Below are 25,286 nucleotides of genomic sequence, written 5' to 3'. Positions count from 1 at the left end.
CTCCAGGAAACTGTCTAGTCTCTCTGATCTGCTTATCAATCAGGACAGCCCTACATGCAGAGAGACACATCAGATACCCACCCAAGCACACACACTGACACATGTGCATATACTGAGATACTCACACATCAAGACACATTCATTACACACCCCCATGCACATAATACACACAGCATGCACATGAACACACTTGTACTCACCACAAACACCAAAAATACAGATACACACATGTTCAGATAGCGTGCACCAAAATACCTAAGTACTGTGTATATTTTTACATTAACTATACTTTTATTGGAGCACTATATTACCATCTTTATTTATCAGCCCATTATTCACTAAGTAAGTACTTCCTACTGGTGTACCCAACTTACTGATCCCAATTATGGTCTTTTTTTTTTTTCACATAACGTGAACAAATAGATCATGTCCTTCACTTTTATGGTATATACTCCTGCTTCAGGTTTTCTGTCCAATTGTTTCTCATAATTACCACTTAATCCACATGTTCTAATTTTTTAGTTAACAATTGAAATAAAGTTTCAATTCCAATCAGACTTTTGTTAAGCCAAATTGTGTTCTATATGTGTGTGTGAAGATCAGTGCAGCTGGCTGTGGGCAGGGACGAGGATATGTAAACATTCTAAGTCAGAGAGAAGAGTTTGGATTTATTATTGTAAGTTAAACACAAAGCCATAGAGAGTTCAATACACCATCGTGGCTGTAGTCCCGAGAATACTTACAAGGAACAGAAAGGAAGTGAGGGAACCTATCAGGAGGCTACTGCAGAGGTCCAGCTGAGAAGGGAGGTGGCGTGAACTAGAAGGGGAACAGTGGGGATGGAGAAAGTTTGGTGGATCCAGGAAAGATGTTGAAGGCGGGACTAACAGGACTTGCTGAGGGATTAGAGGTGAGACAAGGAAGAGCCTAAACAACTAGGTGGATTTACTAAGACAGGGAAGCCCGGAAGAGAACTGGGGGGATTAGGAGTTCTGTTAACCATGTACACCTTAAATTCATGGGATCCACGTGAAGAAGTCACGGAGCAGCTGGGTATCTAAAAGCGGAATTTCAAGGAGAGGTCAGTGCTGAAGATAGAAATCAGAATTGTGAGACTAGAGACGGTGTTTAAAGCACAGTCCTGGAGTGCATTGCCAAGGTGAGCATGTACATAAAGAAGGAGTCATGAGCAGCTGGGCTCTTCCAACATTTTAAAGCAAAACAGAGGAGGAGGGGCAGCAGAGAAAATAGAAGAAACTATCAGTGAAGGATGAGAAATAGCAAGACAGTTTTTATCAGTTTTACTACTATGTGAACCTACTGAAAAGGGAAATAAATCTATTTTATGTGCTTTCTCCTGCAAAAGCTAAGAATTTGGGCAAGGCATTGTGGCGGTTTTAAAGATAATGTCCAAGAATTCTTTGCTATTCCTTCCTCCTAGATTTCCCTCCCTTGTGTGGGGGCCGCATTTAATGAATCTCTTCTAATTAACTGAATCTGGCAATAGTGGCAGTATCTCCCTTCAAGATTAGATTATAAGAGGCCTGCACATTTACCTTGGGTGTTCTTTCCTGTTCTTTTTCACTCTGTCTCGGACCACTTGCTCTGAGGCAAGCTGGCTACTGTGTTGTGAGGTGACCTGTTGGAGAGGAATCCAGAGTCCCAGTCAGCAGCTCACATCAGTTGCCAGCCACGCAAACATACCACCTTGGAAGTGGGTCCTTCATCCTGGGGTGCGGGGGCCTGCAGGTGACTGCAGCTTCATCCAGTGTCTTCATCAGAGACCCTGAGCCAGAACCACGCAGCCACGTGGCTTTCAGAAACTGTGAGATAATAACTATTTGTTGTTTCAAACTATTAAGTTTTGGGGTAAATATTCAAAGCATTAGCTAATGAGTTCATCAGCATAATGGAGACAGAAAGTGCTACGTAACGACATATAACAGGCTTCCCCTCCAATGTTCTTATTGCTTTACTCCCAGGAGAAAAAAAAATCAAATCTGCTAAATGTATTTGAAGAGATAAGAACTGATCTCATCTTTTCTCAAAACCGAAATGGGATCTCATGGCACAGACCCACGTGTAGTTCACATCTTCCACCTCCAGCTATTTTGGTCAAAGTGCTGTCTACCTCAATTAGCATTTATGATCTTGAAACACAACCCTTAGAGGTCAGTGTTAATACACTACGGGTTTTGTAAAGTATTCCCAGACAGAACTACTTTAAACCCTCCCCAGTCTCCCTAAAAATGGAAGGTCAAGACCAAGAGCACCAGAGGAGGAAGGAGAAGGAGAAGTCCGTGCGCGGGAACCCGGGCTCTACCACCGCCTGGCTGTGCGACCTTGAAAGTCTATCCAGCCTTTGAGTCTCCATTTCCGCGTCTCTAAAGTGAAGTTCCTCCCACCTTACAGATGGATGGGAGAGTTAAATAAAATAAAACCTGCAGAAAGCCCTTTTAAAAGGCAAGCTTTTAGGATGATCACACAGCCATCCTTGTCTGCTCCCTCTGCTATTGGCATGTTGATGGCGATGGCTGATAGACGTCACTGGTTTGTTTGAGGATAGAATACATTTATTCAGGCCACACTGAATGTCCCTCTTTCAAATTGTTCTTATATTGTATGAGCCCAGAATATTTTACACCAAAGGATGCATTTCTACCTAAGTGTTCCCATATAGCCTCATACACCTGATTCTGGCATGCTTCTATTTTACTTTTATAAATTATGAGGAGCTTGTTCTTCCTCCTTCTTGGTAATTCTTGGTATGAACTATTTTATCTGAACTGAAGACAACAAATCTCAGAGATGAGCTGTACAGTCTGAGTCAAGTTAGCATTTTCAGCGTTAGTTTCTACTCTGTTCAAGCTGAGAAGTCAGATTTCTCTCTGTTGAAATCATTAAAAAACAATCACGCTAATCACAGCAATTGTAAGCAGATGATTATATTAAAGGTCACAAATAAAATCCATACTTTAAGGAACCTCAGATGAAATGTGTATAAACAAAATATATGTACTCACGGTTGGTTATTGAGATAACCATGGAGTTAACGTTAAACTTCTCTCTTTTTTTCAGCTTTCTCTTCTCTAACCTTTCACATAAAGGAGAAGGGCATTCCTAGGGGAAGTTGCTGGTCTCTAGGAATGAATGACGAAAGCTGTCATAATGGCCAGATTGATCCACTTAACGAGTTAAAGAAACATGCAGAATTAGCATCTCTTCATTAAAAAAAATTTAAATTAGAATATAAATTTATTCTGTTTCTTTGTCTTCTTAGAAGTTCATTTTTGTTGTAGTCAATTCTTCTCAAGGGCCTTTAAGAACCACCTTTCTGAATTTCAGCAAATGTTTTGCATTGTGATCTGTTTACTTGCAACAGGTGGGTTCATTTCGATTGTTTGAGATTTTAAAATATTTTCAATATGAAATATTTTGACAATACTGAGAAGCAGGAAGAATAAATAAACACATATGTTCTCACCACTGAGATCTAACAAATGTTAATGTTTTGCCTAGTTTCAGGTATTTCTTTAATTTTTCAGAAATGAAGCCTTAAAGTTACAAGTGAAGCTTCCAGATTCCCATTCCCTTCTTCCCTCTCTATACAGAAACCTTACCCTGAGATCTGTATGTTACACTGTCCATTTGTGTTTTAATAATTATTCTACATAGGTGTGTATGCAAATTAAGGTGAGATGCCAGAATGTCTTTGCACATTTAGATGAAGGGATCAGAAGCTTTGGGAGACAGGAATTTGGAGTGAATTTATCGTGTGACCTACTCACTCACTGTGGATAAAGTGAAGGTTCCTGTGGCCATGATTCTCACCTGGCCCTCGTTGGCCAGCTCACTACACACATGTGGGCAATGCGTTGTTATTGACTCTATATTAAGAGTTCTGCTGAGGACAGAGACTGAGACAGCCGTGGGGGCAGAGAGGTCCAGAGGCAGAGACCAGCTTGCTGCATGCAGACTCGCTCTGAGTGGACAGGATTCTAGTGATTGACCTGCCACCATGGAAATAAAGTCGGGTATAAACCCTTTCACCCCAAGAACGTTCCATTGTCATTTCTTTGGTCTCATTGAATCCATAGTGAACTCTTCCAGGGCTGAAACCCATTGGCAAGACGCCCACCCAGCAACTCTCTCCCAACGGAATGCTCGGGAAACACTCCTTTACCAACCAGTTGAGAAATATAAGGAAAGGCCCAGTAAAGAAAGGACCGGCATCCTAAAAAGCTCAAGTGCTTCAAGCCAGTGACAATGTGAGCGACTCTCCCTTTGAAAGGACCTCCCTGATGCTCGGTGTGAAGGGACAGCTGGAAGTGATTATCAAAATGAGCAGCCGAACTAGAGCAATAATCAAAATAATTGAACCCACAGAGATCTTTGGCAGTAGCTGAGTATGGTGTTCCTAGAAAAAAATATATATGGACAGCCTATAATATAAGAAACAATTTAAAAAATTTTAATTCTCAAGGCAGAGTTTTGACTTTAATTGTAACAATGAAGAGCCACAACTTGCTCTCAAATCCCAGATTTGAGCCAGTTCATAAACATAGGCCCCTGAAATGAAGGGACCAGATTCCTTCAAGGTCGCCTCCTGCCACACTACCACCAGAAGGCTGTGTAAATCCTCCTTGGGTTCCCCAAAGGCACCTGCAGTCATTTATTAGTCTTGCTGTGCATTGGGGAATAAGAAATACCCAGACTCTTCAGAGATTATTGGACTGGCTCAGAGCTAACACTGATCTAGGGAGATCCTAAATGCCCAGGTGGCCCCATAGGCAGAAGAGGGACTTGCAGAAGTCAATGGCTTACATTAAAGGGAGTTGAAAAGCCAGAAATTCTTTATTATAATGCAGAGAAAGAAATGCACAAGCCAGAGTCTATCCCTACTATGGACTGAGCAGTTCTGTGAACTCACCTGTGCTTAACTACACAGTTTCTGGGTGCAGATCCCGAGTTCAGCAGCAGGAGGTATACCCAAGTTAGCTCTTTGATCCTTGGAGTAAGGACTGTAAGGCAGAAAGAATCAAATGAAAGTGGCTGCAACAGCCTCTCCCCTCAAAATTAGAAAACCACCAATAATACTTCAGAGATCAGGGCCACTGTCCTATCTGAACGATGAGGGGTAGAGATTTCTGTCACCTCTTGCATTTAATTCACTGTCTTGCCAATGGGTTTCAGCCCCAGGCAAGTTCTCTATGGATTCAGTGTGACCAAAGAAATTGACAGCAAAACGTTCTTTGGGGTGAAAGAGTTTATTACCCTGCTTGTTCTCCTAGCAGTAGGTGGCATCTCTGCCTCTGCCCAGAGCACTGGGCCAAGCTCTCTAGATAGTACAATAATAGCTTATTGCCTAAAGGTGTGGCAGTGGCAGCCCAGCAACAGGCCAGTTACATCATCAGGTGGTTTAAGTTCAGTGAGGATCCTGGCCATAGGAACCCCAACTTCCCCACACTCCACCCCTCCAGGATTCTCACCTTACAATCTACATGCTTTCAATCTTCTGCAATGGTCCCTGTGCAAGAAAGCTGGAGCACTGTAACCAGATTCCACAGTAGCAACAGAGAATAACAACAACTTAGAGATAATAACAAAAATTATAATAATCCTCAAGCCAGAGGAGGTTCCTAGTAATAAAAATTATAATAATCCTCAAGCCAGAGGAAATTCCCAATCCACAAAGACTTTAGGAGCAGTAAGACACATGTTTTCATGACACCAACATAGGCAAATCTTGTCCATCAAGTAGGATGCATGCAAGAGAACGGTCCTGTGATAGGACTGTAGCAGGAAGGGGGGCCCTTCCAAGTCTAGTATGCCACACTTTTACTCCTTTCCCCAAGGGGGTTACTGAAAGGTCTATATATATAATGCTACTGGAGGTGCATGCACTAGCCATGATAAAACAAAACTCCCAGGTAAGATGCTCCTACCTTCTGGCCATTCAGGATATACTACTGTAACCTTTGGCAGCCACTCTGCTATTATTCCAGGAATACAAAGGAGATCAGCTTCCAGGCCTTGTCCCCAAGGTGCCAGGAGAGCCAGCCATCAATGGTCCATGTGTTGAAAGGTCCAAGGCCATGTTCACTCAATGGATTCTCCGGGGTCCAGTGCAGTTAGTACTGGCAGCAAGATGTTATTCTGGTGACCAAATCTTGACATCAGTGATTCTTCCTTGGTTTGTACTTGCAGTTGTATAGGGGAGGCAGCCATATGTGTTAACATGTCTTCGGGGCTCAGGGCTCCCTTTTTGGGTCTTTCGTTCAAACACCATAGCATGGTCCATAAGCGGACTGACCATCCCCACAGACTACTGGTATCTGACTTTAGTCCGGATTTTAACAAGCCACTGTGCCTCTCTATCATGCCTGCTGCAGTAGGATTGTATGGCACATGAAACTTCCATTTGATTCCCAGCTGTCATACCCATTCTTGCAGTGTATGACCAGTAAAATGGGTGCGCTGATCACTCTCAATCACCTGTGGTTGGCCGTAGGCAGCAAAGAGATGCTCCAGGCCTCTTTTGGTCGTCTGCAGGTCTGCACAACGGGCAGGACAAGCACCCAGAAGTCCAGTAGCTGTGTCCACACAAGTCATCGCATACCGATATCCTCCTGACACAGGTAGAGGCCCAATATAGTCTATCTGCCACCTGACGAGGGGTATAGGCCCCTTAGCTATTGTCCCATGTTGCTGTGGAACTCAGTCTAAGTCCCTTTGGGAGCATACAACACACTCCTGCGGGGCCCTACTAACTTCTTCAAAGGTCAAAGGCAAGCCTTACTGACGGGCTACAGCCCACATTGTCTTTTGCCCCGCATGCGACAAACTGATGTAACCATTGGGCTACATCAGAGGCAGGCTTTCCTTCTAACCAACGTATCTGGGCCAATTTATCTGCTTCATCATTTCCTGGGGATGCCAGTGGCACATGGTATACTGTAGTTATTTTAGTCTGACCACAGGCCCATAAGTCTTGCCACAATTCTTGCCCCCAAAGGGGTCGATGACCAACCAGCTAGTTGGCATGGCCACAGGGTCAAGCCCCGATAGACAGCCCAGCTGTCAGTGCAGACTATAGGGCGGAGTTCCTGGCTGATCACAAGCCACACAGCCTGCAACTCCACCCATTGGCTACTCTTCCCCTCATTCACCTACATGGGTTTTGCCAAAGACAGATGGATTTTGTAGAATTATGTGGATAGTCATAAATAAAATCGAGCCGTGTTGGCACTTATGCAGCTTTTCAAGATGTGGTTCAGTATGCCGCTATGAGATATGGCAAATGCTCTTCCTCTACACTAACTCCTAAAGATCAGAGAAGCAATATTCTGTCATGTGGCAGGGACAATATGCTATAGATTCCCTGGGCTCACTCAGCTCCGAGGACTCTCTGGGCCTCTGTGGCATCCACATTCCCGGGACCCTGGTTGTCTTATCATCCCACCAGACATCACATTGGTCCACTGTGTTTGATAGCGTCATTCTAATTAAATGTGTGGGACTCCACAGAAACTGAATTCCTGCCAGTTGGCCTCCCCCTTGACAAAGGCTGCACCCTTTTCTCAGCAGGCAGTCTCCTTTTGTTTATTTTGTCCCTGTGCCCAGTAAAAAAAAAAAAAATCATGTTTCTCCTCCCAATTTTCCCTGAAACGGCCTCTCGTACAGGATGTGCTTCTTTTTTTCCTTAATTTTCTGACAATTCATTGTCTCTTTCATTGGGTCTATTTCTGCTCCTACACACACAAAACTGGAGCCTGGTCTCAGTCAACTGCTTATGTTCTCTTTCCATAGAATGTGTTCTTGTGTCAGGATTCATGAGGAAGGAAAGCTCCGGTTTAGACATTTTGAGTATGAAGAGGTTTGATATAGGGAATTAGAACACCATTAGGGCTGGAGGAAGAAAAAGTAAGGTGGTCAGAAATGTAGGTGTGATCGCTCACAGGCGGGAGGCCACCAGCAGGGTTCCACAGGGGGCAGGAGGACTGAGCCCTCGGAAATCCATGAAAGTGGCTCTCTTTGGAAAAATCTACCCTGAAGCCATACCAGCAGGAAATTCTGAGGAATGGATTCCAGACTGTTTTCCTACGACACAGGAGAATGAAGAAACAGGGATTCTGCTGAGTTGACAGAGGAAATTCAATTGTTCCCAAGGGTCTAAGCTCACCACTATACATTGTCTCTAGTCTGAGCTTCTCCTTTAAAAACCTGCATCATCCTGACTTTGCCACAATAATCTCAAACTTGAGCCTAAAACAAAATCTCTACAACAGTTGTACCTTCTCATTTCTCTTCCGTCTTTTGAACTGTATTCTCCTGAACCTTTGACTCGTAAATCAGGGAGCCAAAATATATTTCTTTTTCATAATGTGTGAGTCTCACTGTTTTCTGCTTTCCATGCAAGGTTTCTTTCTTCTTGACCGTGCTACAAACATAATGCTTCAAAGCTGTCATCACCAAGTGTCTGTATTTCCACATTTAGGTCCCCTCCCTTCAGAGTATTTTTCTTCCTGTCTATCCTACATGCAGTGAAAATACAGACTTCAGAACTATGGCTGTGCTGATAAAAACCCATGTGAGGTTCTCCCTGTACTCAGAATAAAGTCCAAAATTCTTATAAGGCCCTCCATTATCTGAGCCCAGACTACCTCTGTGTTTTTATCTACCCCAGTCATAACAGCCTCCTCCCTGTGATGGGTGCACACTATGCTAATGCCCACCTCTTTGATGAATTTATGATGACCTTAACCTGAAATATCCTTCTCACATTTTTTCTCGTTAAAGTGTGCCCCTCCCGTATGACTTTCTATGATAGGCCAAAACTTCATCTGCCTTGATGTCTTGCTTTCTTGCTTTCTCGGAAATCCTGTGTGTACTACATATTTTTTCATTTAGTCTTACATTAATTTTCAATGTTATTAATTCAGTTCACACATTAATGAGTATCTTCAGTCACCAGAAACTGTAACTATTCTATTCTATGTCCATTTGCCCTATCTCTCCAATTAAACTGTGAGTTCCCTGAGGCAAGGGTTATAGTTTATATTTTTTTTCTGACCTTCACAGTGTCTAGCCCTTCTTATTCTACATAGCAGATGTTCAATGGATCTTATTAAATTGAATTGAATTGGTCTCAAACTTGGCAAGAGAAGATAAGAAGATTGAATCCCAAAGAAAACTAGGAGAGAATAGAAAGAAATTAGAAACCACCATTAGACATCTGATTGTCAGATTGATTCATATTGAACCGCAAGCAGAATAATAGCACATTGTACCTTCATCACAGCAATTTCTCTCCAATTTTGCCAGAGCACATCTTTCCAGAAAGAAATAGATTTTTAAGCTATGCATGTATGGAAAACTTAGCAACACAAGGGCAGTTAAATTCTCACTTGCTTAGTCCATAATACAGAAAAGGTACTATCCCAAGGCTTATTTTTAATTCCAGAGAATGCATCCATTTGTTTTCCTTTAACTGTTCTAGCTACAGGTCCCTGCCCTTTGACACATGTTTGAACATGAATTACAAAACAGAGAGAACTTTCTCCTGCCATACTAAGAGATGATTTCTATCTTTCTTACTAGTTCAAAGATCATGAATTATAGGCCTTTTTTGTTTTAAACTTCTTTTAAGAATAAGAAAGAATATGTCCTGGGAGCACATATTATCCTGAAAAATCAAATCCCTACACGGAAGAGATGCCGCATCTGATCGCCCAGTTTGAAAGGCCCTGATGGGTCAGGCTTATGAGCAGACTTGGCATATGGTTTGTTCAGCTCTGTCCAGATGAAGTTATCTTACACTAAAACAGGAGAAATTTAGTCAAGTCCTAGTAAAGTATTAACTACTACACACTAAGACTAGTAAATCGTTCAAATGGTGAATAAAGAAGGGTGTCAGCGAGGCTCAGGCCAGGACTGAGGACAGCCAGTTCAAAGAGAAACTAGGTAGCAAGTGGACCTCAGTCTACAGAGGCAGGTGGAGACATAATGAAGCCTCTCCCACTGTCCCGAGACACCCAGCGTCCCCAGGGCTGTTTCCTAACGCCCAGTCTTATTCCCTCCCCCACTTTTCCTCCCCTAGGCAACCGCTGATCTGCTTCTGTCACTATCAGTTATTTTGAATTTTCTAGAATTTTATGTAAATGGACTCTTATAGTATGCACCATTTATTGTTTGGCTTCTCTCACTCAGCATAATTCTTCTGATTTTTCACCCATGTTGTTGTATATATCAGTAAGTCATTCTTTTTTGTTGCTCAAGACATAATTACTTTGAGAGTTACCCATACTGTTGTTTGATCAATAGGCCATTCTTTTTTTATTATTGAATAAAATTCCATCTGATGGATATGATATTCCTGGATCCTTTAAGATCAAATTTGGAAAATTTACTAATATCATTTATTCACATCTTTCTTTTGCTCTTTCTCTTGAGGACTCCAATTATATGTGTATTAGATTGTTTAAAATGGTCAAAGCTCAGGGATGCCTTTTTCCCTGTTTTGGATATTTTTCTTTCTCTTTGATTTCCTTTTTACATAATTTATAATGGTCTGCTTTGAAATTCATTAATATTTTCTTCTACAATGGCTAATCACTGTTAATTCTATCCAGCATGTTTTTAATGTCATACTTTGTAGTTTTTAATCTCTTAAAGTTTAAGTCCTTTTTGTTATCTTCCCTATCTCCACTTAATTAGTTTAACACATGGAGTATCACTGCAGGCATGCCTCATTTATTGCACTTCACAATATTACTTTTTTTTTAAACTAATTGAAGGTTTGTGGCTATTCTGCATTGAACAAGTTTATCACTGCCACAGAATTTTCTCACTTCATGTCTGTGTGTCTCATTTTGGTAATTCTCACGATATTTCAAACTCTTTCATCATTATTATATTTCTGATTTATGATCAGCGATTACACCTCACTGAAGGCTCAGGTGATAGTACTTTTTAGCAATACAGTTTGTATTACTTAAGGTATATACATTTTTTTTTAGATTGAATGCTGCAGCACTCTTAATTGACTGCAACATAGTATAAACATGACTTTTATATACACTGGGAAACCAAAACTTCATTGGGTTCATTTTATGTGATATTCACTTTTTGTAGCAGTCTGGAATTGGACATGCAGTAGCTGTGAGGTGTGCCTGTACATATACTCTTTTAATATCTTTGTCTGCTAACTTTAATATCTGTGGCAGTTCTGGATGTATCTCAATTGGTGTTTTTCTCCTCATGGTCATATTTTGTTGCTTTTTAGAATTCCTGGTAATCTTTGACTGGATGTCAGATATTGTGAATTTTCCTTTTGAACATTTTTGTATTTTCTTAAATATTCTTGAGCTTTGTTTTGGATGCAGTTATATTACATGGAAATGGTTGTGATAATCTAATATCCTGTTTTTAGGATTTGTTTGATGCCAGAAGAGCCAAATTTATTCCAGGGCTAGTTATTCGCCACTACTGAAATGGGACATCCTGCATACTCCAGCCAATGCCCTATGGAATTATGGGGTTTTCTAGTCTGGCTGGTGTGAGTAGCACTTTTCCCAGCTCTCTGTGGACAGTAGGCACTGGTCACTCTAACCATAGATTCAGTTCTCTTCTGAATATTCAGAGGGGAAATTCTACATATCAGCAGGTCCTTTGTCCATGCATCTCTCTCCTCCAAACTCTAACTGCCTTGGTCTCCCTATATTCTGAGTTTCACATCTTCTACATATGAAGTCCTCCAAACTCTATGTAAATTCTACCCCCCTTCACTACACCCTGAAAGCTCTCTCAAGGCAAAAAGTTGAGGAAACCATAAGGATCATCTCATTTGGTACCAGTTTCTGAAAGATCCCTTTCTTTATTGCCTGATACCCAGTGTATTGAAAATCATTATCTCAGCACTTTGTTGTCTATTTCAAGTAGAAGGGTATATTTGGTCCCCAATAGCACATCTTGGCTGGAGGTAGAAGTCTTATTTTGTATCCTTAAGGTCAATAATAGACAGACAGATACAACATTTTTTATCTAATAGAATTAAAGACAGAATGTACACCTTCCAAGTTCTGAAACTAAAAATAAAATTTTAAATAAATGTATTTATGGGACTCTAGCTTGTAGACCTTGATACAATAGCTATCAAAGATGAATCTGTTTATACACACATACATACACGTACAAAATGCATATAACCTTTGAACATTAAAAAATTTCTAAGGAAATTATAGCAAAATTGAGCAATAGAATAAAATAACAATATGTCATGACCAAGAAATTAAGAATAATTTAGGCAATCTCATAATAAAATAGCTCTCTTATAAAGTAGTTAAGATCATGGACTCTGAAGTTTAGACAAACTTGGTTAAAATATCAGCAATATCACTTGCTTGCTATGTAATTTGGGGCATAACCCTTAAGCTCTCTGAGGTACCTATGGAGGTACCTCATCTTTCTTATAAAACTGACCTCATTGGAATTATGAAGAGTAAATGAAATACTGTGTTTGATGTACACAGTGCAAAAGTTTTGGATGTCACAATTTTTTAGGCAATTTTCTAGAATTGCATAGATATTCCAAAGAAAATCCAAAGCTAGTGGACATTTGTTCCAATCTTCAGCTCTCCAGAGAGTTCTTTAGTGATGTAAATTCAGCTTTTACTCTGTACTCTCCCAGTTAAACAAATGTAGATTTAAAAGTTAAAGGATTTGGTGTTAGGCATAAAAGCATTTTATAAATCTAAGACACTATTATGTTATTAGACCACAAGTACAATTTTATAGTTCACTCAGACATTTATAAGACTTGACTGAGCTCTAAATGCATTCTGCAGATCCAATCTACATCCATTTATAGCTAAATGAATCCTTAGCCCATGATAACCCAGTGCCCTCTATCCCAGTCAAGAGCAGTTTCTCCTTATTGGAATTATTTTGGACAATAGCTTTTGATTTATGTAACCAACTCATAATTCAAGCACTTATTAGTTCATACACATAGTGAATAGATATGCTACTGATACATAAGAAACACTACTCAGGCCTATGCAAAATGCTGAATGGGATACAAAATAACAGAATTTGTTCTCAAAAGAGACTAAAAATACAAAAAGAAAAGGCTAATATAAATGAAAATAATAAAATAGAAAATACAGGGATCAAACTAGATATCATAGCAACAGCTCAGAGAAGGAAGGACCACTGTGGTCCAAAGAATTGGTTTGCTTGATGTAGGAAGTGGCTGCTGAGCTGGGACTTACAGGTTGAGTGCAAGGTGAACCTGTGGAGATGAAGGTACATCAGAGAAGCACCAGGATGTAAACAAAGTCATGAAAGCACAGCATACATGGGATGCTGGAAGCAATGAGTGGACCATGGCCGGCCTATGTGGCTGGTGTACAGCAACATATGGGAAAGTACTAGGGAATAAGTTTGGAAAAAGAAGTACAAGTGGAAGATTTTATTCTGCAAGTGTCAAGGAATGTGGCAGATGGCTAGTTGACACCTAATACCCATTTTCATTTTCTGTAGTCATAGAACTGAAATGCCTGGTTTAACTGGATACACACACTATTCCCTCCCAAACCCTGTAGATGCGGGATGTGAACGGAAGCAATGTGTGCTGCACGGTATGTCCTTAAAGGGAAGAAGCATGCCTCCTCTTTGACTCGCCCCTTTCTCCAGCCTGCTGCCTGAAATGTGGAAGTAGAGTATGCCCTTGGGATCACGTGAACAAGGGGAACGACTGAGCAGAGCAGCCGCAGAGAGGAGCCTGAGCCTCTCACACAGCCGGGCAGCCATACCTCGGGCTGCTCGCACATGTATGTTTTATGACATATAAACTCACTTCCATTTTTTTAACTGAAGTATCATTGATATAAAATCTTGTATTTGTTCCAAGTATACAACACACTGGCTTAACTGTTACTTATATAATTAAATCCTCACCCCAACTAGTGTGGTTACTGTCAGTCAACATAGTACCATGCTGTACTACCACCCCCATGACCAACTTATATTATGATCAAGACTTTTTGTGCTCCTTTATCACCTTCAACCTCCACACCCACCCACCCCAACCCCTCCTCCATGGTAACTACCGGTCATTTTTCAGTGTCCATGAATCTACTGCTGTTTTGTTCGTTTTTTGTTTTGTTTTTAGATTCCACAAATAAGTGAAATCATATGGCATTTGTCTCTCTCCGCCTGGCCTTTTGTTGCAAATGGCAGGATTTCTTTTTTTTTATGGCTGAATAATATCCCATTGCGTATATGTACCACATCTACTTTATCCATTCATCTACTGATGGACACTTAGGTTGCTTCCATTTCTTGGCTATTGTAAATAATGGGTGGCAAACACGGGGTGGGGGTGCATATATCTTTTCACATTAGGGATTTTGCTTTCTTCATGTAAATTCCTTGGAGTAGAATTACTGGGTCATATGGTATTTCTATTTTTAGTTTTTTGAGGAAACTCCATGCTGCTTTCCATGGTGGCTGCACCAATTTACATTCCTACCAACAGTGTAGGAGGGTCCACTTTTCTTCATACCCTCAATGATACTTGTTATTCCTTGTCTTTTGGATAGGGGCCATTCTAACTGGTGTGAGGTAATGTTTCATTGTGGTTTTGATTTGCATTTCCCTGATGATTAGCAATATAGAGCATCTTCTCATGTGCCTGTTGGTCATCTATATTTCTTTGGAAAAATGTCTGTTCGGGTCCTTTGCCCATTCTTTAATCAGGTTATTTGATTTTTTGGCATTGAGGCATATGAGTTCTTTATATATTTTGGATGTTAACCCCTTATGGCATGAAACATTTATGAATATATTCTCCCATACTGTAGGTTGCTTTTCTGTTCTGCTAATGGTGTCCTTTGCTGTACAAAAGCATTTTAGTTTGATGCAGTCTCACTTGTTCATTTTTTATTTTGTTTCCCTTGCCTGAGGAGATATGTCCAGGAAAAAATTGCTCATATTTATGTTCAAGAGATATTTGTTTGTGTTTTATTCTAAAAGTTTTGTGGTTTCATGTCTTACATTTAGGTCTTTAATCCATTTTGAGTTTACTTTTGTGTACTGAGTTAGACAGTTTAATTCTCTTACTTGTAGCTATAAACTCACTTCTATTTTATTTAAGTCACTACATTGCAGCCAAATCTGTGTGCTGCCTTATTGCTGCCCTACAGTCCTCACTTAGCCAGGCAAGGACTGGGATGGCCTGTCGCCTCTGACCTTCATTTACCACAATGTGCCACATAAATGATTAACACAAATGAGTTGGAAAGCTCTGTGAAGTGTTTGAGTAAGGATGTGAAATGAAAACAATTGCATTGTAAAAGAGTTAATCTGAGTAAGGCATGGCAGGTCAGTGTTACCTGAGGCTAGGAATGGGGATGGCAGGCATTTACAGCAAAGGGGCATGATAGAACTTTTTGAAAGGGTGAAATGTTTTATATCTTGATTGTGGTTGTGGTTAGATGAGTATATATGTTTGTCAAAACTAACTAAACTTAAAATAGGTGCTATATATAATCACTTCAATAAGGTTTATCAAAGAAAGTAATTTGGCTGTGTTTGTGCAAGAGAGATCAATGGGAGGAGATAAGAGGTGGGGAGAGAAGATAAATTGATGACTTCAATCAAAGCTTTAGATAATTGTAACTTGTTCTGGCAAATAGTAGGACGAGTGAAATTACATAGATGCAAGAGTCACTTTGAAGCAAGAAGTAACAGAATTTGGAGACAAATTAAGATTGGACATATTGACTCCCATGCAGAACAATCTGGATTTTTATGTAAGGCATCAGCAGAGTTTCACCCCATGCTGATGAAGATGCTGTGTCACAGAATGGAGGGGGAGGAAGGTAGGGCACTGGCATTTACTTGTTAAATAAATTTCCTCTAAGCTTCTCCTGTTCACTTGTAAAATAGGGTTATTAATGACTATAGATTGCAAAAAAGGGCAGAAAAATATGTGTAAAGTAACTAGTACCCTGTGGTATGGCACCCAACATGCACCCATAAGCATGTAAAATAAAAGATAATGACAATAACATAACAGAGAATAAATGAGCTTTCAAGATGATATCAGAGACTCTCTCATCCATGATTCTAGGAGGAGCCTGGATGTGAGAAAATAAGAACTCAGTTAATAGAAAAAATGAATCTGTTTATAAATCACAGGATGATAATAGGAAGGGGGTTGGGTGAAGTAACATAGCACTTGGCAGTATTTTTTAAAAAGAGGGTGGCTCCTTTGCCACAGAGGATTCAATGGTGCATTCACTTCTATTTTCTTCACCTCCCTTGACTCATCCACAGGAGTGGGAGTTCAGATAAAAGGAAGTTCTTGTAGCATCCCGTTTAAGATTCTCTGCACATAAGATTTGGTTCTCAGCCCATTTTCTGTCAGGCTTCCTGAGATCAGAAAGCAATGTGTAAAAAATTTCAGGCTTCACAGTGAACTCTCCTGAGCTCCAGCCTGGAATTTGCAGCTGACTGTAGACATCTCCATCTGTATGTCCTGCAGGCACGTCCAACTCTGTACGTCCCAAACCAAATTAATTACCCTCCCGCACACCAGTTCCCCTCCGGTCTTCTATCTAGGTTAATGCCATTGCCAATTTAATGGCACAAAATCTAGAAACTTTGAGTCTTTAACTTCTTGTCCCATAATCCCCAAAATAAAGCTGCTACCAATGTTTGTGGGTTTACTGTGTTATCTGTTTCATGCACTCTAGTTTTTTTACTTCCATTGTCCTGGTGAGGATCCTTCTGTCTCTCCAGGACCACAACAGCCATCTAGCCAGTGCCTCCGGAGTCTCCAGAGTCCTGTAACTCCAGAGCACTCCGTACTAAGATGGGGTAAAGGCTGGCCCTCCTCACCTCCACCCTCCCCGCCACGGAGTTGTGCAATGGGTTCACCTGTCTCCCTCTTCCTAGTTTCCCACTTGGCTAGTACAGTGAAATTCCTTTATTACTTCTTTTCTGAAAATATTTCAGTGACTCTCCACTGAATTTACAAATTGAGATCCAAACCTAAATTTCACCCATTTCCTTTTCTATAGTATCTCTTCAGGCATCTATGATCTATCTACTTTGAAGGACAGGCTCTGCCCCAAAATAATGTACACTTTATAACTTCAGAGAAATGTGCTCCATTGTTGGCTAAGCTCCACCATTCCTTTCTAACTCAGCTTGAAGGCCATTTCCTTCATGTGGTTGCCTTAATTCCACTCTCTTCTGCCTCATAGTCACAAACATGCATATTCCTGTATTAATATCATCTGTGGTTAGCATAAGTGTCTCTCGACCCCATTTTTACAGTGCTTGAGGACAGATACCATCTCTTCCTGCCATCTCTGAATCTCTAGGGCACTTTGACTTGTCTTTTGACCAGTCTGTAAATAATCTTTAATTTTTACTTTTAAAAAAATGGTGATTTTTACAAAATAAAGATTTTAAAAGTTCCCAAAGAAACAGTTAACAATTTTGTTTCCAGTGTACCTCCACAGTGAACTCTCTCAGCTCTGCCATATAAAGTGCACTTTTTTAAGTCCCTTGCAGTTTTATTATTACAGGTGCGCTGCTACCATAAGAGATCTTTATAGACCACAGTTATAAATGTCATTTGTTCCCATTAAGCAAGTGTATTATATAAGATTGTTTAAATCTATGTTGACTATTCTATAGAGCACTAAATCACGCAATATATCAATATATCTCAAGTCTAAAAATATAAAAATAGACTTTTATTTATAATTTGAGGACTTCTTGTATTTTTTTTACTGAGCTCAATATATGCTTGTTCTTTCTGAGACTACGAGACACAAAGCACCCAAATTTGACCATTATCGAAATAATTCAAATAATAGAGCTGCCTCAATCATTTGGGCATTTTAGGTGAAATTATGGGAAGCTGGGGATGTTGAGGAAATTATAAAAAGGATTCTTTTGGTTCTAAGTGATTTACTCAGTTTTCAATTAAATCAATAGAAGAGATGAAATCTGGCAGTTGATTTCAAACATATTCCTTAGACTCATTTTCTCTTAACAATTACTTTAGGAAACTGGGGAATGAAAACATTGAAAAAATAAGTAAACATAAATGAGCACATTTTTGTCATTTTTATATTATATCAAATACATTATACATCATTCAGCTCAAAAACAAACTGGAAAAGTAGAGGGGCATCATTTTGTTTTTTCTCAGTGAACACACATACTCTTATTGATTAGTTCCTAAGTTTGGAAATCCCTTCTTTACTTTACTCAATCATTTCTTCCCATATTTTCCTCTCCCTCTTAATCTTCTTGAGTGGTGAAGGTGCTATTAAAATGTAAAAATTAAATACAGATAAATTATTACTCTCTAGAAAATATTTATTGATGTTTTAAGTTTCTTTCCATTTTCTGAGAAATAAACATCATGCACAACATACAGTAAAATGCACTTTTCCCATTTCAAATAAATATATTTTACTTTTGTAAAGATTTTACTCTTGTAAAGAATTTAATAATCTTTGTAATGCACCACAGTATCTTAGTCAGTGAAATAAAGCAAAGAAAATCTCTAGTTAAAGTGTCACCAGTTTTAATGATTCTCACAGCATTTTTCTGGAGAAAGGGAACACTATTCTCTGTAGAATTATATTTAGACTTGGAAACTGTTGCTTCTTGTTTAGAGAAAGCGAAGATAAACCCCTTTAAAAAGTGTTTATTGTCAAAAAGAGTTAGTTTGGGAGAAAGATAGCATCCAACTCCATGGCTGAATGCACTAAATTATGTCTAAACTTGCCTGTTACTTCCTAGAGACCACACTACCTTCTGAATTATAATGATTTCTTTGTATCACACTGATAATTTTTCAAAATTAGTGGTTAAGTATTTAAATTGACAGTTGTGTATGTAATATAAACCCAGACAGAATTTTAAAGCTCTATTACCAGGAAAGGTTAAAAATAATGGTGCTATACAGGACAAATTTAATCTTTTCACAATTGTTATTCTTAACATTTTAAGAAACTAAATCTACCAATCATAAAGACTTAACACAGACTCTTACATACACATATATCCCTGATCAGTTGAAGACAATGTGTTAGTTTGCTCTTGTAAGTAGTAAGAATATTTTAGTAACCTGCAAAAAATCACTTAGGTAGTCACCAATATTTAGAGTTTTCTTATGTATAATCTATCCACTCTCAAAAGAATATAACGCCAAGTAATAAAAGTCATTAGTACTGTCTACTATGTTAGCAGTTAATTGGTAGTTTATACACTAGCAAGCTTAGGGAAGTAAATCAAACCTGACTGTAGCCCCAGTCATACCACACAGTGGCTCACTTACATGGGTGCAGAAAAGTTGGTCAAACTATGTCAGAAGCTCAAAGCCTAACTCTGTCCATAAAAATCTTACACAGGCTATAACACAGGTATTAGATCTGTGCCCAGCATTGCAAAGGGCATCAACTACTGTCCCGGTGGGGACTTATACTATGCAATTTTTCCCTGTTCATTTTAAAGGGTAGAAAATTATATGCTTAGGCGTTCTTTCATGGCAATATTTTATTTTTGCACATTTCTGAAACAGGTAAGTATGTGCTCAAAAATTCACAAGTCCAGTAAAATAACTTTCCTTCTTTGACATTCTCTATAATTCCTCCATCTCAAAGTGTGTGTTAAAACTGTTTGCCATGGATGTGTGTTCAAAGATCCTCGACAGGCTTGGCTTCAGCAGTTCTACCGAGTGGCACGACAGGTGCTGGGTCGTGTCATCCTTCAGGGACATCATTTGGTCTGTCCCAGGCTCCCTTCTGTCATAATAGAGCGCCCAGAGAAGAGTGACAGTGAGAATCATGGCCAGGATTTGTGTCACTCCAATGGAGATCCCCAGAAACCTTAGCACCTGCAGTTGTTTGGTTCCTCGCAAAAAGGAATACATTTTCTTCCCACATCCCTGTAAAAGAAATAATATGGTCAATATTACACTGGATGTGCTACAGAGGGTCAAAATAGTGAAAATAATCTCTATCTTTAATGGAACCAAGTGACTTGAATCATGAAGTTTAAGACAGTGACTTGCAACAGGAACGCCTATCAGAAGCTGGAGGAGAGATGAAGTGTGTGGACTTTTTGAAAAGCTGGCCCAAGTCAGGCTGATAAGCTTATTCTTTCCTCTGTCTTCTTCACAACCTGAAATTGAGAACCACTGGTATAAAACACAACATCTAGAGCAGGGTTTGACAAGCTTTTTTTTTTTGTAAAGGGCCAGAGAGTAGATCTGTTAGGCTTTGCAGGCCATATGGTCTTTACTGCAACTACTCATCTCTGCCACTGTTAACAGGGAAGCAGCCACAGACAGTAAGTAAATGAATGGATGTGGTTGTGTTCCGGTGAGACTTGAACAGAAGGGCAGCTGGCCAGAGCTGGGTGGGGCACAGGACACAGGCTGCTGACCCCTGATAGAGATTGATCCAAAATATTCATAAACTATGTTTCATTATTATTATTTCTATTCACTGCTAGATTATAGCTCATTTGGTCAGAAGCTTTTCCCAAAGATCAGGAATGTTTTCCCAGTTTGCTGCTGAAACATGCTGGTGGGTGGAAATCAGTCTATTCCCCTCTTCCTAAGCCCCACATGCACACATACCTCTGTCCACTGCCTGTCACAGAAATACACATAGGGGCATTTACAGCATGACATCAAGTTCTAGTTCTACCAGGTAAGGGTTTTAAAGGTACCTTTAGCTCTCCTATAGACTAGAGACATCTGATTTTAAAAGATTAGCAAGCATTTTTTTTGTGTGTTGTTGTAAGTACAAAAGGCTAAGGAGTGCCTATGGTAGATACAGAAGAGAATTTTAAAAAAACAGAGAAAAAAAGTGTTAAGAGAAAGAAAAGCCACACTGAAGGAAAACTTGGTGGATGGGAAGAAAAGGAGGTAGAATGTGACTAATTATTGTCATTAAGTCACCTCTCAGGTGAGCAAAGCATAGGTGACCTGCCATGTCTTTTGAATCCACAGCAAAGAAATGATAATACACTCTTCTAAAGGGAAACTGATTCTCAGCTAAGGTGAAAATCTAGGAGAATTTTATAACAATAACAAATTTCAAACAAATATTTGAAGATCCTCAGATATTACTCTACTTAGAAGAGACCAGTCCTGCCATAGTTTCATGGATGCTGGCAGAGACAAAGGACTTTATCACTCATAGTAACAGAAATAGCCAGAGGTATGTGCTGGTTCCTCGAGTCCCACAGGCAACATTAAGAAAGCCAGATGATGCCTGCACAGAGGATGGGTTGCATCATGGGAGAGGAACCTAAGCTCAGGGAACCCTAATATTTTATAAGGGGCAGTATGCATATTTTTCCTTTGCATCAGACAGAGACATTATCTTTATTATACTGGATAGTAAATCTGCCCTTTTCTCTGGAGAGAGATCCTACTTCCATCTTCAAGGCTATTTTTCATGCAAAACCTTTGAAAAGACAGTGTAGAACAAAGACAGCTAGCGCATCTGCTTATAAGACATGCAGAAATGCAAGAGACACATGGAAAATCAGTTTTCAACAATGAGAACTTGATTTTTTAAAGTTTTTATTCTGAGTTTGGGGTAAAAATGACACAGTGCTTACTCTGTTGAGGCAGCTACTTGAATAAAAATAACCAGAAAGATATTTAAATATCTGTCCCCTTGTCTTCTTCTTCAGATTCCACAAAAAAAAAAAAAAAAAACACAACTAAACCAAGGAAGGCAAGATTACTGAATCAGTTGTTAATTTGTTCATTATATTGGAGGGGATGAGTGAATAATAATAGATTTCCAAAGACACTGATCAGTAACTATATCCCAATAAGTCATTAGTCTCAAGAAATATAATCATGTAAAGCTAGTCACAGACACATCCCAATAACTATATTATCTGGTTTACCATGTATACAAATCAATAGAAAAAGATAAGCAAAGTTTCATCAACTTCACCAAGAATGAAAATATTTTTAATTTAATACTACTTAACATTGGTTTAATGAAATCACTTCTTTGGCCGTCTTACTTATTTAATGCACACACAAATAGGCATGTCATGTGCACACGTACACACACATTCTGTGAGAAACCAAAATAGATATCACAAGAAGACAACTCACCAAAGTTCAGAGACTCTTTGGAGTTCTACTCAGCCAGTCTATTAGAGTCCATTCACTCTTACATTTATGTGCCATTCTAATAAGCGTCCTCAGATGACACTGAATAGAATAACGAATAAGATCATTCTGAATTTCAAATCCCTGCTCTGCTATTTAGGAAGCTATGCGACTTTGGGCAAGCTATTCTCTTGGAGCTTTAATTTTCTCATGTGAAAACATAGATAATTATAGTGCCTATCTGTTTGGGATGCTGGAAGAATCAAATGAATAAACACATTGAAACACCTAGAATGGGGCCTAGTATGTGTTAAGCGTTCAGTAGGTGTCAGCTCTTCTCTGGTGTGTCAGCCCACAGAAGGTAAGAAAGCTCGAATTGAAATAGATAGAAAAATCTATGAGAAGCAGGTATTCGCAGATAAGCATAAGGTACAACACTTTTAACAAGACTATGAAAATGCCAAAATCACTGCATTGTGTCACCACTGAATATTGATGCAATAGCCCTTGTCCACAAGAGCCAAGGTGGCTGTCACTTGTTTTCAGGACAGGGAAGCACCTATCCAAAATGATTAGTTGTCACAGAGACATTATATCACGAGTCTTCTCATTAAGCAGAGAACAATTTAAAATAGTTTGGAAAGAGTTACATTTAAAGATAGTTAAGCTGAAAAAGTTTAGCTTCAGACATTTGGTAAATTAATGTATATGGACATAAAACGTAGCATCAGTGCCAAGTAATGCAGCGCCTGCTCAACATATCTATCTTAAACAAAACTGATATAAGAGGCTGTAGATTATATTTAATTGATTTCTTACCTATGTTCTCAGGACTTAGTATAAAGATGGAAATTTAATGAATAAAGGAAGAATTAGTGTGGGCCTATTAATATTTTGGTAATAATAATTAAATTTCGGAATTAAAGGTACACCAGGAGAGAAAAAATTGTGCTGATGATTCAGGCCTGGGAACGGCTCCAAGTCATTTATCATTTGATTTTTACCTTTTCAGTAGTCCCTGGCATTTAAATTTTACCCATACAGTTCTTCCTATTGTCTTAAGATCCCCCACCCCTTTTGCCTAATTCATTCTAACCTGAAAAACTGTGCAGGAAAGGCAGTATTTCTTTTTACATCTGTGAATAAAATAAAGCAGAGATTAATAACTAAGCTACAGTCTACTGTGCTTCGTATTCTGGCATGGGGACCGTATTTCAATTTTATTTTAAACAATCACATTTATTTTAAGAAGGTACAGTAAATTATATTATCCAGAATGGTTTGGCAATGTGATATATTAGTTAACACTGAACATTCTGGAGTAGGAGGAGACCTTGGAAGTCAATGAATTCACCTTTTTAACATGTAAAAATATGGCTAAAAAGCACTTCTAAAATAATATCAGCAAAACTGGCAGTAAAGGGACCTGTGAATGTCTCTCCTCCATGTGAGCAAGGAAAGCACTAGCAAAAATTGTCAGAATCGACTTTTTTAGAACTCTAAAAATTAAGCAAAGGCTTTCAGTGTCTGAGATTTATTTAAGAGAAGCACCTGAATCTCAGTAAGAACAGCAAGCTTTGTAGCAGTTTAACTTGCGCTGTTCCCATCCCGCTCCCCAGCTCTGCAGTAGCCTTGAAAATTAACAGCTCACAGTTATGGTGAAAACCAGGGGCCTGGAAGCCAGGGACAGCTCAATAGGGTTATAATTCCTTCGAGGGCCTGACATTCTCAGGGAACTCCCACCTGGTGGTTTCAGTAAGACCTTGCTTGCAAGCCTGCCTTTATCTGAACCTGACCTGCAGCTCTACCAGGGTGGACAGCCTTTCCCGTGGGAGTGCTTGCCAAAGCCCCAGAGGCACCTGTGAATGCTGAGGCTGCCCGAGGCAGGGGTAACAGTTACACACAATGAGCGAGTCAGAGAGCTTGACGGGAGAAGCTGGGAGGACGAGAAGTCTTGGCAAAGCCGTGGTATATCCATGCGGATCTAGAAAGTCACAGAGGTGAGCTGAGCTCATGCCCAGGGAGTGCGCAGGCGACGGAAGCGCTGGCGAGGCCGTAAAATCTCACCTCTGGCTATACGTGAGGCTGTGTGCAGCCTTGGCAACGCTGGGAAAGTTACTCATTCCGGGAATCTACGGAAATCACTAGTTCATTCAATAACTGACTGCTAAGCTAACTGAGCAGAGACTTCAATGGTCACACAAGACAAAGACTTTACAGAGTTAGTTCAGGAAAATCATTAATGAACAAACAATAACTTCAGGGAGAGAGGAAAATCTGATTCCCAGAGTTTCTACATCATATTATTTAAAAGGTCTAGGTCTCAACAGAAACAAAAATTACAAGATATGCAAAGAAACAAGAAAGTATGGCTCATATACTCGCAAAATGAGCCATCAAAGAAAGAGCACTTCCAACGAGAGGAACTCCCTGCCTCACCAGCCAGCCCTACCCACGCCTGGGCGAAAGCAGCTCTGGCCCCGCGTTCCCTTGCTGGAATCTGTGTTCTTAGCAAGACGCCCTGGTCCCGGCGCCGCCTTCAGATGATCCCTTGTCATAGCGCAGGGAGCCGTTATCTGAGGGGTCGGCGCTTCCCCTTTAACCACTCTGTCTCTCTTCTCCAGACTGTGTTCCTAGTCCTTCAAGTTTTCCCAATATATATATATATTGCATCGTCCTGATGACCTCTTTGTGGATTGTGTGGACTTTTGTCAGTGTTTCTTTGAAAATAACGCTGATTTTTACTTTAGAAAACTAGAGAATGCAATGAAATATTGAGACAACCACAGCTGTTGTGAATGGGGTTGGATTCCATGAAAAAAGCTTTTTAGGTATCCCAGAGGCGTGCACGTGGGATTGTATCGTTCAGCAGATAGTCAGAGCCTGGCCTCCTTCCAGGTCGCTGGGCCCTGAACATGGCCTCCGTGTGGAGGTGGCAAGAGGCCTAGTTAGATTCCTCATTTTTTCTAACAGTATGTCAGTCTTTTTACTTTTGTGAAGATTTGTGAAAAACAATATCGGAGCTATATTCCCAGGTAATTTAGAATAGTAAATAGAAAATCCCACTAGATAAAAGTACTTCAGAATTTTGCTCCCTTTGAAAAATTAG

The 25,286-nt window shown here is 39.8% G+C and overlaps 1 protein-coding gene across 6 annotated transcripts in view; it reads right to left on the bottom strand.

Annotated features, from left to right (window-relative positions):
• Positions 1 to 18,381: 18,381 nt before the first annotated feature.
• Positions 18,382 to 25,286, bottom strand: part of TSPAN12 (tetraspanin 12) — a 61,427-nt gene continuing 54,522 nt past the window's right edge. For all 6 annotated transcript variants that reach the window (XM_017655654.3, XM_017655659.3, XM_017655656.3 and 3 more), the window contains one exon: positions 18,382 to 19,978. In XM_017655654.3, the coding sequence (XP_017511143.1) occupies positions 19,673 to 19,978 (306 nt within the window). In that variant the 3' untranslated portion in view covers positions 18,382 to 19,672. The remainder of the gene's footprint in view (positions 19,979 to 25,286) is intronic.

The sequence above is a fragment of the Manis javanica genome, chromosome 6 (genome assembly GCF_040802235.1).
Source record: "Manis javanica isolate MJ-LG chromosome 6, MJ_LKY, whole genome shotgun sequence".
NCBI lineage: Eukaryota > Metazoa > Chordata > Mammalia > Pholidota > Manidae > Manis > Manis javanica.
The sequence above is the reverse complement of the archived record's forward strand: the minus strand, read 5'-3'. Positions and strand labels throughout refer to the sequence as shown.